This window comes from Hylobates moloch, unplaced genomic scaffold (assembly GCF_009828535.3).
Source record: "Hylobates moloch isolate HMO894 unplaced genomic scaffold, HMol_V3 SCAFFOLD_11, whole genome shotgun sequence".
Lineage (NCBI taxonomy): Eukaryota > Metazoa > Chordata > Mammalia > Primates > Hylobatidae > Hylobates > Hylobates moloch.
The window spans coordinates 99,120,839-99,135,408 of NW_026652286.1; the positions used below are offsets into that span (position 1 = coordinate 99,120,839).

The window sequence follows — 14,570 nt, forward strand, 5'->3', positions numbered from 1 at the left end:
AGGAGAAGCATGGCCAGCATGTGCTGGGGGAGGGGCTGGGTGCTTCCTCTCCTGCCCTTCCTCCTGGGGAAGGGGCCTGGTGCCCCCCAGGGCTGAGGCTCATCCCTCCCCTACTGGTCCCATGGTGCAGTCACAGAGAGAATGGTCGGTGAGCAACCCAGAAACTTGAGAACAGGCCTGGTAGTTTATGAAATAGCTGTATGACCCCTGGGGCAGGGAACTGGGGTTCCCCCTGTGGGACAGGAGTCAATAATAGTAGCTCACATTTATCCAGTCCTTACTCCTGCCCTTGACAGGGTGCTTCCGATGCATAATTTCTTGTAAGTAATTCTGCAACCCTAACAGACATCCGTGATCATTATCATTGCATTTTGCAGCTGGGGAAACTGAGGCAGAGGGTGACATCACCATGTTATGTTATGGATCCCAGGTTTGAGCTAGGCCTTCAGAACCACGTGGCCAGCCTAAATATGACACCGATGTCTGCATACAGGAAACGCAAGGTCCACAGCAGAGTGGACCTTGCAGCCGTGTGGATCCAGTGAGGGAGTGACAATCCCAACAGCCATGCTTGTTGCAAGCTCTCTATGTGCCAGGCATGTTTCTCATCCAGTCCTCACAAGCACCCCTTGAAGTGGGTGCTGCTGTCATTCCCATTGTATGGCAAGGACAAGGAGACACGGCAAGGTGAGGTCACACAGCTGGAAGGTGGCAGAGCCCGGATCCAAATTCAGGCTGCCAGCTCCTGAGCCCATGGGGATAATCATCCACCATGTAACAGCCACTGAGGGCATCAAACTCGACAGCAGCCAGGGCTGCCCTGAGGGGTCTTTTCTGGGGTCCTTGAAGGCTGCCTGATTTTGTGTGTGCTCCCAGCTTCTCTTTCTCTCTGCGGCTGATGCTCCGGCCCCTCCTCATATGTAGCCTCTCTGGGGAAGTCAGGAGTGCTGCTGGCCTATGACAGGCCTCCTTGCAGCCCTGGGGGAGGGGGGGGGTGGGCTGAGGCCCTGGGAGGGGAAGCAGAGGGGTCGGCTCGGACAGCCCCTAGAGCCTGCTCCATAGGAGCCCCAGATTGTGCACCCTACTGGGTATACTCCACATCACAGGCTTGTAGCTTCTCCCTGCCCCGCACACAGCCCCGTGCCTGGGGAAGCTCCACTGACGTGTGCTGGCTCTGCTGGTCACCCCTTTGGTCTCCATGAGAACCACTGGCCGTGGGGTGGACAGTTAGGATGGTGGATGACCACGGTTTGGAGGAGAGGCCCAGAGAAATGAAGTGCCTTGCCTTGGGACACAGGGCCTCTTCCCATGCTCATGTCCAGGGACACACTGAGGGTCTCAGGCCTCTGCTGCTCCCTGGACAAGCCACAGAGGGGCAGGAGACCATCTGAGGTGACTGTCCCCTGAGGAATCTGTTTCCCTTCTGGAGCGTCTGATCCAACACCTTCATTTTGCAGACGAGGAAACAGAGGCCCAGGGAGCGAGTTGCCTGAGGTTATGCAGTGGCACCGGGAACCCAGGCCTGGGGCTGCCTGGCACTGCTGTTCCCGTCACAGGCCCAGGAGCATGGACGGGGTCCCCCGCCCTGCTGTGCAGTAGTATGGTACCAGGCTGTCCGAGGGGCCTTCACCATGTAGACAAGGGCGACACGTTGAGCTCGAGGTGATCCTGGGACAGGTCCAGCAGAGTGACCCTGGCCTCTCTCTCCACCCGATGGCATGTGTCCTCTGCAGGACATTGACCCTGCCAGGGGCCAGGCTGGCCCAACTTCAGGGAGGGACAGGACAGGTGCTCAGACTGGAAGGAAAGCCCCTGTCCTTCCTTTTCATTCTCCTCTGGACAATTCTGTCTCTGTGTCATATCCTTGTATTATCTAACACGACAGGGTGGCTTCAGCCCAGGACATAAGGGAGAGGCTTGTCTTCCAAGAGGCAGCCACCCCTCCCTCCCCCTGGACTTGTGTCTGAGGGAAGGAGTTTGCCCTGGGTTCTGGCACCAGGTGCTGGGTGATTTGATCGGCAGCCCTGAAGTGACTTCTTGGCAGGTGGTCAGTTTGGGACAGGAAGGACACACCCTCAGAGTGGGAAGGGCCCTGCCTCACATCCTCCTCGGATGGCCAAGGCCCTGCTTATCTTTTCCAGGACCGCTTAGAGGACTTGTGGGTGGTGGGAACCAGGCTGTGTATTTCCCCAGTCTCGGAGGCCGAGGAAAACCCTCGGACCTGAGGCGAGCGGGCGTTCTGGAGGCTGGGCCCCCAGCTGCAGAGCTTGGGGGGCCGGCTTGCCCTAGGAGGAGCATGGGCAAGGGCAGAGGCCAGGGTGTCAGGAGGTTGTGGTTCCAGGCCTGGCACTGCCCACTGCACCGCTGAGGACAGTCACTTCCCCACCAGGCCTCAATTTTCTAGCTGCAGACAAAAGAGGTTGACCCAGCTGTCCTGTAAGGCCCCGTTCATCTTAGAGACTGTGGTACATTAACCCCATCTGGGACTCTATGCACAGTTTTGTTGAGTGGGGTTGGGTGGGGGCTGTTTAAAAATGTACCCGGAATTTTGTTTTTATTCAGGTAGAGGGAGGCCAACAGATCAGGAGACAACTGCAACCGGGCGCGGTGGCTCAGTCCTGTAATCCCAGCACTTTGGGAGGCCGAAGCAGGTGGATCACTTGAGGTTGGGAGTTTGAGACCAGCCTGACCAACATGGAGTAACCCCGTCTCTTTTTTTTTTTTTTTGAGACGGAGTCTCGCTCTGTCGCCCAGGCTGGAGTGCAGTGGCGCAATCTCGGCTCACTGCAAGCTCCGCCTCCCGGGTTCACGCCATTCTCCTGCCTCAGCCTCTCCGAGTAGCTGGGACTACAGGTGCCCGCCACCACGCCCGGCTAATATTTTTGTATTTTTAGTAGAGACGGGGTTTCACCATGGTCTCGATCTCCTGACCTCGTGATCCGCCCGCCTTGGCCTCCCAAAGTGCTGGGATTACAAGCGTGAGCCACCGCGCCCCGCCTGTCTCTTTTAAAAATACAAAAAAAGAAAAAAAATTAGCTTGGGCATGATGGCGCATGCCTGTAATCCCAGCTATTCTGGAGGCTGAGGCAGGAGAATCGCTTGAACCCAGGAGGTGGAGGTTGCGGTGAGCCGAGATCATGCCATTGCACTCCAGCCTGGGCAACAAGAGTGAAACTCTGTCTCAAAAATAAATAAATAAATAAATAAATAAATAAATAAATAAATAAATAAGAAAAGACAGTTTGCTACTCATAGTTCCCAGAGGAAGAGGAGGCCCCAGGGTCAGTTGGGGCTGGGGTGGGAGGTGTGGGGAGAGTGTGGGCAGAGCCTCTGTTGTGGCTTGCTTTCACAGGAAGGAATGGTGAGGTAGGGTTGGTGGTTCAGCAGGTTTAGGATTGGTTAGCTTGAATAATTTCCCTGGGCCCTGAGCTGTAGGGGTGGTCTGATGTGTGGCCCTGGGGAGATTTAGGGTAGGGGCTTAATGTCCTGGACTATAGAGCCTGATGAATAAACGCTGTGGGGGCCTGGGCTCCGGATTGGTTGGTCTGCTTTGATATAAAGCCTGCTTGCTATCTCCAGGAATTAGCTTACCCTGGTCCTTCCCTGGGTCTGCAAGGCCCCAGATGTCAAAGCATCATAAAATACAGAACAGTTTAAAAACACAATTAATACGGGGGCCAGTTCAGGGTGCTTCCAGCCCTTGGTATCGTGTGTGAATTAGAGACAAGAACCCCTGTTGGTAGACACAGCAGGGCAAGGGCTGTTGGGTAAGGGATTATGGGCTGGATTTCAGCCCTCCCTGGCCCCTGAGCCAGGCACCTTGGAGATGGTGGAGCCTAAACAGCTTCACCTGGCAGCCCTGGAAAGTGGCCAGATTTAGCAAATAAAATACAGGATACTCAGTTAAACGTGAATTTCAGATATATAATGACTACTTTCTTTAGTATAAGTATGGCTTATGAGTATGTCCCATGCAGTATTTGGAAGATATTTACGTTAAAAAGTTATTATTTTTCTGAAACTCAAATTTAACTAGGCATCTGTCTTAGCCCAGTTGGGCTGCTATAACAAGATACCATAAACTGGGTGGCTTATAAACCACAGAAATTTATTTCTCACTGTTCTGGAGGCCGGGAAGTCCAAGATCAAGGCAGATTTGTTGTCTATTGAGAGACAGACACCCGGTTCATAGATGCCTTCTTCTCACTGTGTCCTCACAACGGGGAAGGGACAAGGGGTCTCCCTCAGGCCTCTTTTTTGTAAGGGCACTGATCCCATTTATGAGGCTACACCCCCACAACCTGATCATCCCCTAAAGGCCCCACCTCCTCATACTTGGGGGTTAGGATCTTGACATAGAAATGTAGGGAAGCCACAAACATTCAGACTGTGATTGCAGCCTGCATCTTATCTGCACCCCTCGACCCTGGCCACCACTGTCCCTGAGTCTCCTCGTCTGACCATGGCCTATTGTTAGGGTCTTCCCCAGCAGTTACCCTAGGACATAGATAGATAGAGAGATAGAAAGAGAGAGAGAGATCGCACAAGTCAGATAAAAGGATGGACACACAAATAAATGAGTAGGAGAACCACAGCATGAGCGAGAAAAAGTGACACAGAGTGAGAGCGCAAGAAAAGATGCAGGGAGACAAAGAGTGAGAGAAACCAAAAGGGACAGCTGCAGAGAGACAGGGGAGCTGGTTCCCTCCCCATCCAGCCCCCGTTATACCCCCTCTACCTAACCCCAGCCCCTCCCCAGCAGCCCCCCACCATCCTCCTCTCTACCTAATACCCCAGCCCCTGCCAACCAGCCCCCCACCATCCTCCTCTCTACCTAACCCCCACAGCCCCTCTGCCCAGCCCCCACCATCCTCCTCTCTACCTAACCCCCACAGCCCCTCTGCCCAGCCCCTATCATCCTCCTCTCTACCTAACCCCCCCAGCCCCTCCCAACCAGCCCCCACCATCCCCTCTCTACCTAACCCCCAGCCCCTCCCCACCAGCCCCCCCCAGCCCCTCTTTTAATCCCCAGCCCTCCCCATCCAGCCCCCACCATCTCCCTTTCTACCCCAGCTCCTCCTTTCTTAGCCTAGCCCCCTCTCTAGTTAACCTCCACCCCTCCTAGTCCCCTCCTCATCCAGTCCCCACTCCTTTTAGCCCCCTCCTTACCTAGACTCCTCCCCATCAACTCCCTGTCCACCTAGCCCCCTCCCCACCCACTCCCCTTGAAGCCCATCCACACCCACCCCCTCCCCTTCAGGCCTCACCTTGGAGTAGGTGGCCCCATTGATGACCTCTCCCTTTCGCAACCAGATGATGGAGGCTGCAGGCTTGGCGTTGTCTGCGTGGCAGGTGAGGTTGAGGGGGTCCCCTGCACGCAGGCTGATCACAGGGCCCCCCAGGATGACGGGGTCATCAGGCGGCACTGTGGGAAGAGAAGCAGCGAGGTCAGGCCGAGGCTGCCCCCTCGAGGAGGACGGCAGGCAGGCTGGGAGGATTTTGTGGAGATGACGACAAACAATAATTATCATACATTAATAAAACGCATCATCCGCTTGTACCGTAACGATGACAGCAGCACCCGCAGTGATCCCTGACATGTGCACTGCGTGCTTACAGTGGAGGATATTCCCGCCAGTCATCGCATCCCTGCTCAGGGCCTGCCGAGAGGGGACAGGGCCAGCAGCCTCAGCCTGCACTCCCAGACCCAGAAGCAGAACTCTGTGGCCCAGGCGATGTCTGTGGCTTCTTTTTAACTTCTTCTTTTTTCTTTTTTCAAGATGAAGTCTCTCTCTGTCACCCAGGCTGGAGTGCAGTGGCATAATCTTGGCTCACTGCAACCTCTGCCTCCCAGGTTCAAGTAATTCTCCTGCCTCAGCCTCTCAAGTAGCTGGGACTACAGGCACGTGGCACCAGGCCCAGCAAATTTTTTTTTTTTTTTGTATTTTAAGTAGAGATGGGGTTTCAACATGTTGGCCAGGCTGGTCTTGAACTCCTGACCTCAGGTGATCTGCTTGCCTTGCCTTCCAAAGTGCTGGGATTACAGGCCTGAGCCACCATGCCCAGCCAACACCTGGCTAATTTTTGTATTTTTAGTAGAGATGGGGTTTCATCATGTTGGCCAGGCTGGTCTCGAACTCCTGACCTCAGGTAATCCTCCTGCCTCAGCCTCCCAAAGTGCTGGGATTACAGGTGTGAGCTATGGTGCCCAGCTTTTCTTTTTTCTTTAAATGAAGCACTGTCACACCTGCTGTCTGAGTTAGTCCTCACAACAGTCTGGTGAGGTCAACATTATCACCCCATTGACACAGATCCGGAAGCCGAGTTCCAGCAGTGGCAGAGCCAGGGTTGGAGGCCAGGCCCAGGGAACCTGGGAGCACCAGGCCGGCCCCTTCCCTGGCAGGGAGCAGGGTACAGGGCAGCCCTTCACGGTGGAGCCAGTACTTCGGAGGGCTGTGTAAGCGCTGGCATCTCCTGAGCTCCTCACTCCTCCAGAGTGGCTCCAGCCCCTTTGTCCCCAGAGGCAGCCTGATTCTCTCCTGTTCCAGCCTTCCCGCTGCATTTTGTAGCAGGGTCAGAGATGGGTGGCTCCCGTCAAGGGATCCTGAGTGCCAGGAGGGGACGTCCACGTCGGAGCATGGTCTTCACAGTTCCCAGCACAGAGCCCTGTGCCTGGGGAAGCTCCACTAACGTTTGCTGGCCCCACTGGAGTCACTCCTTTGATTCCCATGAGGACCATGGGCCGAAGGATGGTGGATGATCACGGTTTGGGGGAGAGGCCCAGAGATGTGAAGTGCCTTGCCTTAGGACACAGGGCCGATTCCCATGCTTGTGCTTGGGGACACATTAAGGGTCTCAGGAGAGGCTGGGCCCACCAGCTCTGGAGGCTGAGAGAGGCCCAGGGCTTCCAGACACATCAAGACGTGAGCTGTCTGTGTACACAGCAAACACAGAAGGGGTAGTTGGATAACGGGGGCCTCGGGACCCAGCACAAAGGGTCCTTTCTGCCTGGTGCCCAGAGAAAGCCCGCCCTTCTATGCAGGCTCTGTGCTCGGGGCTCTGGGTTGGAGAAGTTCAGAGCTGAATAGTCACAGCTCCGGGCCTGTCCTGACTCCGCTGGCTCAGGCTTCCAGCCTCAGCCTGAACGGCAGCTTCCCTCCCCTTCCCAGGGCATTGCCCCATCAGCCGCTCTCCCAGTCCACTCCGGCTTCTTCGAAAGCTCCAGGAGGGACAGGAAGCCCCCATGGGGGCCTGGGAAGAAGCCAAGAAGCAAACCTTCAGACCAGCTGCCTTGCCCCCCTGCCCGGCCTTGGAGGCCTGCTCCCACACTAAGAGTACAGCAGTGCCATTTCCTGAGGAATAAACAACCTCCCAGGGCTTCTGAGAACACATCACTGACCCCAGGTGCAGCGAGCCCCGGACTCCACCGAGATCCTGGCTCAGGAGCAGAGTCTGCCTCATGCAACCCACCTGGCCCTGGGCTCTGGAGCCAGGAGGCCCGGAGGAAGCAGGTGGGAATGGGATGGATGGAGACGACGACCCCCCAGCCGCCCACCCGACACCCTTCATTAGTGGCCACGGGCCTCCTTGGGGTGGGCGTGGCCACAGGGCAAAAGGGAGGCGGATTAGGGCTTTCCACCCAGTGGGGGTGGGTGCAGCAGCTTGCGGAGGAGGGGAATTGCATCTCCACGTGGTGGGCGGGGGCCTTCCAGCAGGAAGAGCAGGGCTCAGAGGTGGCCAGCCTTCACGCTTCTTTCTTCAAGGCAGCCTCCCGGACCAGGATGGAGGAGCTCAGGCTCCATGAGCTAGCTGAGGGCCTGGAAAAAGAGCCACGTGGAGCCCTGGGGACAGCCTGGATACCTGAGGCGTCAGCCTTCCCAGTGACTGTGGAAAGTGCCTGAGAGCAGAGGGTGGAGCAGGAAGCCCCTTCTCTCAGAGTGGCTTCAGGTGCAGATGTGAGAGCTCGGAGGATCTGGGAGCTGACGGCTCTCCAGCACGGACATTTACTGGGCCTTGGACAGGGGTTTGAAGCCTTGACTGCATGCTCCTCTGCAGAGGTTTTAAAACCTCACGGCGGGCCACACCCTGAGCAGCGAAGTCCCAGTCTCTGGAGGGGACCCCAGGCATCAGGATTTTGGTGAGCTCCCCAGGGGGTCCTATGGCAGGACCCAGCTTTCTGGGATCTGGGATCTGGTCTCTGGGCTCTGGGCTGAGGTGCAGGAGCCTCTGCTTGCTCTGAGCACAGTGCAGCCACCAAGGCCTTCCCGAGAATCCAAGACCCAGAGGACGGGCCCTTCCTCCTTGTGGCTGGAGTGTTGTGTTACTAGAATATCGGATTAGAGGCAGTGCGGACGAGGGAGGAGGGAGTGGGGCGTGTTGTGGGAGTGCTCAGGCACACACACAGCCACGCACATACATCCACCCTCAGAATGGGTCCTGATTACATCTTCCCAAATAAGTGGTTATCACGCTGGGTATTCATGTAGCCATGCATTATTGATTGGTCTTCGCTTCACTGCACACCAGATGGGGGTGGGGGCTGGGGTGGGGTGGGGGTTGGTGAGGAGGGAGGATGTTTGGGGGCCAGCAGGCTGAAGAGAAATCAGCAGTCGCTCTTGGCAGCTGTGTCTGGTGTGGAAGGGGGCTCCTCATTACCTCCCCATTCAGACTGGGCCAGGCTGGGCCAGGCAGTGGCGAGGGGAGGAAGTTTCGGATGGGTCCCTGCCTGGAGATGTATTATTCATCACCCCCTCGCAGGATTGGTTATTATCCTCAACCACTGTAGAGTTTGGGCTTCTAATTTTTAATCACAAGGAAGGTGGAAGCGTTAGCCTTTTCGTGATTAATCCGGAGATAAAAATAGTTGACTGTTTTGGTGTCGTGCTTGTTGTCAGTCAGGAAAAAAATGGCATTAACTGTTGGGGCACTGAGGCCTGGGGAGGGCTGAGCGGATCCCAAGCAGAGTGGGTCCCCAGAGCTGGAAGCCGGCCTGAGAGGCCATAGCGTGGCCTTAGCTGGGGGCGGCTGAGTGACACTCCTGCACCTAGCTGGCTCCTGGGACATTGATTCCGAAAGAAACACAGTTTGCTCTCCCGTTGGCTAGGACTGGAGCGGGCAGCTTCAGTCTCCCTCACTGCTCTGCCCCTCCCTGCCCAGCTCTGCTGACTTTGCCTTGTGTGGGTGGGCAGTGGGGGCACCCGTCCCTTTCCCTGTGTGTGGGAGGGAGCCCCCAAAAGCTTTCCCCAAGTTCTGCTGCCAAAGGCAATGGGGTCTCGGGTGGAGAGGTGGCATGGGGGGAGGGAAACTGAGGCCAGAGAGCACAAGAGGCTGACTCAAAGTTACCAGTGAAGAGAGCGAAGAAGGGTGAGGGTGAGCTTGGGACGCACATCCTGGCTCTAACTGGAGAGGTAGAGCTTTCATCTGTTTCACGCACTAAGGTTCTCTCCAACCTCTATACTCCCCTTTTTTTTAAGAGGCAGCTTGCCAGGTTGGCCAGCCTCGTCTGAGCAGGCTGGAAAAACTCTCTTGGTGCCAGGACAAGAACAGCACTGAGGGAATTTCCTCCAGTGTTCACTTGGTCACCCAGCTGGGACCTGGCTGGGCTTCAAGGAATTCCTCAATGCTCCATCAGCCTGGGATGGTTGGTCTCTGAGCATGGCTGATCAGTGGCAGCTGGAGGGGTGGGGGACCAGCAGCGCCACCCTCCTGCCCCCATACTACGTGGTGGAGAACCTCACAGACGCCCAGCCCTTTGGAGAGTAAGATTGGTTCTCATTTAACTCAATGAGCAGCGAGTTCCCCACAAAGCTGGCAGAATGGGTCTATCACGAACACCAAACCCTCCGGGGGCTTCCTGCTGAAGGAGAGTAGGTGTTGCCTGCAAGCACCAGCACTTATGGCCCTCACTGCCCCTGGGGTCTCAGTCTGTTCCAGCCACTCCTTTCGCAGCAGGCCCTGGCCCCACTGCCTCTCTGCTGCTCAGCGAACCCAGTTCCTTCCGGGGCCGGGCTCGCCCTGCTCCTCTCTGTCTGCAATGCTCTTTTCTGTTCCTCACTCTGCTGGCTCTTCCTGTCAATGAAGGTGCAGCTTCAAGAGCCCCTCAGTGACTCTCCACTACCCACCCCTGCACTTTCTGGATCACTGGGTTCATTTATTATCTGTCACTGTTCTAGAAAGGACAACAAAGACCTTATCTATCTTGGTCATTGTGGTATTGCTGTACCACGTAGTAGGTGCTAAAGAAATATTTGTTGAATATTATTTGTTAAATAAAAGACCCTCAGAAGGGGAGTGGGGATGGGGCCGGGGGGCAGTTATCATGGGCTTTGGCTTCTGAGGTCAGCGTTTTAAATCTTGTGTGTGTGTGTGTGTGTGTATGTGTGTACATGTGTGTATATGTGCGTATGTGTATATATGTGTGTACATGTGTGTATGTGTATATATGTGTATATGTATATGAATGTATATGTGTGTATGTGTGTATGCGTGTATGCATGTGTATATGTACATATGTATGTGTATATATGTGTATATAGATGTAAATGTGTGTATACATGTGTATACACATGTACATGTGTGTATGTGTGTGCATGTGCATACATGTGTATGTAAGTTTGTGTTGTGTGTGTATCTAATATGTGTGTATGTGTGTGTGCCTGCATGTGTGTGTGCATTGGGTACAGTTGGGAGCGGGCTGGGTGAGTAGTGGGAGGGAGGAGGGCAAAGCGGGGGCCCCTCTGAGGCCAGCTGGGACAGCACTGTAGGAACTCTGTGCTGCTGTGGTATCAGGGTTGGTGCTCCCTGTCTCTCCTGGAGAGAGGGAAGCCTGGCTGAGGAGGGCTTGGTGCTGGAAGCTGGTTCTCAGCCTGTTTCTCCATGGCTGCTGTCCTCTGATTTGTCTGGAACATAGGATGGGAGAGGGCGGCAGGCCGAGCGTGTGACAGATCAGAGACACTTGGCTGAGTGGGGAGAAGGACGTTTGTGGGTTCTTTGATTTGGTTCTGCAGCAGCCCCAGGGGCTCTGGGAGAGTCGGTGCTAGGAGTTCCAGCACTGACTACAGTGGAGGGAGGATGCCGAAGCCTCGGGGTGCATCTCCCACACCTTCAGCATCTTCTCCATCCCCATGTTCCCCACTGCAGCCCTGCAGTCAGCCTGCCATGTGCCCTGCCCTCCTGCCTCCCTCCCTCCCAACCTTTCTCTCCTCCATGTCACAAGCTGAGGCTATGATAGCTGAGTGGAGCCATACATGGCCTGCCGTCTTAGAGCTGATGGGGAGGCCCTTGCCACTCCAGGCCAGTGCCCAAGACAGACGTGTGTGCAGCCTTGGCACCTCCTGGGAGCTTGTTAGAAAAGCAGACTCTTGTGCTCCACCTCAGACCTCCTAAGTCAGAATCTGCCTTTGAAAAGACTCCAGACAATTCACATACATTTTCAAGCTGGAGGAGTGCTGCTCTAAGGGTTCCTAGGTAGAAATCATGACAAACTGACAAGTGCTACGAAGGGAAGGCTTGCTTGACAAAGAGCACGTATGGGGACCCTTGATCCCTTCACAGGCTCCCTGCTCCCTTCGCTCCCCCGGGGCTGGCCAGAGAAAGGGGCAGACTGCTTCCTGCTTACTGGCTTTGGAGGTACACGATCTTGTTTCAGAACAGGTTCCTTTGTGTATGCTGTTTCTTTAGCTTGGAATGCAGGTGTTCTTCTGGACCACTGGTCTTCTCCTGGGTCACTCTTACACACCCTTTGAGACTTAGTTCAGAGGGCACCCTCTCTGAGTGGCCTTTCTAGAATCTCCCAGTTGGGCCAAGTATATATGGCTTCTGTCTATGATCCCACAGCATCCTGGGCATCCCCTGACTCACTAGCTACCACATCCCATGGAAATCTGTGTGTGTCTCTTCCCTGAACCATGATCTCCATCCGGATCCCCATCTCCCAGCAGAGTGCCTGCCTGCTGCACAGGGCATAGGGTGGCATATGCGTTTGCTGAGCTGAACTTGACTTGAGTCCATCACTTTATGAGCCATATGATTGTGGACAAGTTATATAATCTGACAACCTTAATCCTCTTATCTGGGAAGTGAGATAATAAAAATACCTATCTTGCAAGGTTACCATGAGGATTACCTTACAATACGAAAGACACACACAGAACATTGTAAAGGTCTATACAAATGTTGGTTATTATGTCTAACTTTTAGGAATAATATTTAGCTTTGTGGCTATGTGAAAAGTGCTGTGCCAAGGCCCTCTTATTTTATTCTCAATATCTTTTGAGGCAGGGACTATTAGGGTCTTCATTTTATAGGTTAAGAAGCTGAGACTCAGAGAGGGCAAATTACTTGGCAAAGATCACACAGCCATAAGTGGTGAAGGTGGAATTTACACTCGAGTTTTTTTTTTTTTGAGACGGAGTCTTGCTCTGTCGCCCAGGCTGGAGTGCAGTGGCGCAATCTCGGCTCACTGCAAGCTCCGCCTCCCGGGTTCACGCCATTCTCCTGCCTCAGCCTCTCCGAGTAGCTGGGACTACAGGCGCCCGCCACCACGCCTGGCTAATTTTTTGTATTTTTAGTAGAGACGGGGTTTCACCGTGGTCTCGATCTCCTGACCTCGTGATCCGCCCGCCTCGGCCTCCCAAAGTGCTGGGATTACAAGCGTGAGCCACCGCGCCCGGCCGAGTTTTTTTTGACCCTATAATATGTTCTGTTGGAGTTAGAGCAGCTCCCAGACTATCCCTGCAGCTGCAGCAGCCCTTTCATTAACCCCTGCCTTTGTCCTGGCCCTACAGTTCTGCGAAGCAGGCTCTCTGCCCGTCCCAGGGGGCATTCAGACCTGGCAGGTACTCTCCTCCCTTCCCTCCCCGCAATCTGAATTTCAGAGGGCCCCAGGAAGCATGAGCCTGGCTCGCAGTTGGTGCTTTGGCGATGTCTGCTAAGGGAAAGGACGAATGATGTTTGTAGTCCGTCCGACTCCTTGCTCCCTTTTGTGGTTTTGCCCGGTTCTCAGGTTCTGGGCCGCGTGTAATCCCAGCCTCCGGTTTCCTCACTTACACAGATGCGCCACCTAATGGCCATAATGCAGAACTGCAGGATGTAGAGACAAGAGGGAGGTGACCTGGTTTTAAGAGTCAGCTTCCCAGTGGTAGCCGAACAGTCTTGGGAGAAATACGTATTGAGCACCTACTATACGCCAGGCTCTTTCTAAGCACTAGGGACAAGAAGCTTCTGCCCTAATGGAGTTTGCCTTCTAGTGGGTGAGACAGACAATAAATGAATAAACACATACATAATATAAGGTTAGGTGTTGATAAGTACTAAAAGGAAAATAACACTGGGCGGGGAATAGATACATCTGAAATTGGCCTCCAGGATTCCCTCTTGGCTTTTCTCCTTCCTCTCTGGTTGTTACTTTTTGTTTTCTTCCCACGCCTTAAATGCTGATCTTCCCTAGTTAGCTCTTGCTGGCCATATCTCATTTGACACACTATCTAATGGAAAACCTTCACTTTTCTGTGAACTCAACTCACATCTTTATGCTGATAAATTCCAAAGAAACATCTCAGGCCAGACCTCTCTCTTGAGCTCCAGAGTCATGACCCAACTGTCCAAGGGCCTTCGAAGCTCAGCAGGTGGGACACCACACTCACCACCTCTCCTAGACACCCATCCCTCCCCATGTTCTGTATTTTGGAGAATGGCCCCACTGTTCAGGGACCAAGTCAGAAATCTGGGGTTCTTTCTGGATTCCACTCTCAGTCACCCTGACTTGCCAACCAGCCTGGTTAACCCTCTGAAGTATCGCTCAGATTTGTCTCTTTCCATTCCCACAGGCTTCCTGGCTCAGCCATCATCATTTTTTGCTTGGATTATAATACTGCTTCTCCCCTCCACCTCCTAGTCCTCTGCGCTTTTCCAGAGTGACTGTTACAAAAGTCTGAATATTCACCCATCCAGTCAACCAGTAATTCACCTACCATGTGCTGAATATCTAGCATTCCTCTGTTTCAAATCCTCTGAAAGTCCCTCATTGCCATCTAAATAGTCTGAACTTCTTGGCCACTGCTGACTCTTCAGCCTTGCTTTTCATCACGTCTTACCTCAATTCCTCCTTGTGGATAAGAGCCACCTGCAGTTGTTGGAGGAAATCGCTTTTCCCCAATTGCCCCTTTCCTTTTTTTATTTATTTTATTTTTTTTTTGAGATGGAGTTTCGCTTGTTGCCCAGGCTGGAGTGCAATGGCATGATCTCAGCTCATTGCAACCTCTGCCTCCTGGGTTCAAGCGATTCTCCTGCCTCAGCCTCTTGAGTAGCTGGGATTACAGGTGCCCGCCATCATGCCCGGCTAATTTTTGTATTTTTAGTAGAGATGGGGTTTCACCATGTTGGCTAGGCTGGTCTCAAACTCCTGACCTCAGGTGATCCACCTGCCTTGGTCTCCCAAAATGCTGGGATTACAGGCATGAACCACCGTGCCGGGCCTGCCCCTTTCCTTTTGCTTTGCTAACTTGAAGGTCGGGCAGCTTGGGTTCGAATCCTGGGTGCTGTGTTTACTGGCTTGTGGCCATGGGAAAACT

At 54.2% G+C, this 14,570-nt stretch overlaps 1 protein-coding gene across 7 annotated transcripts in view; it reads right to left on the reverse strand.

Annotated features, from left to right (window-relative positions):
• Positions 1-14,570, reverse strand: part of KIRREL3 (kirre like nephrin family adhesion molecule 3) — a 581,063-nt gene that overhangs the window by 44,917 nt on the left and 521,576 nt on the right. For all 7 annotated transcript variants that reach the window (XM_032167866.2, XM_032167865.2, XM_058446270.1 and 4 more), the window contains one exon: positions 5,268-5,425. In XM_032167866.2, the coding sequence (XP_032023757.1) occupies positions 5,268-5,425 (158 nt within the window). The remainder of the gene's footprint in view (positions 1-5,267; positions 5,426-14,570) is intronic.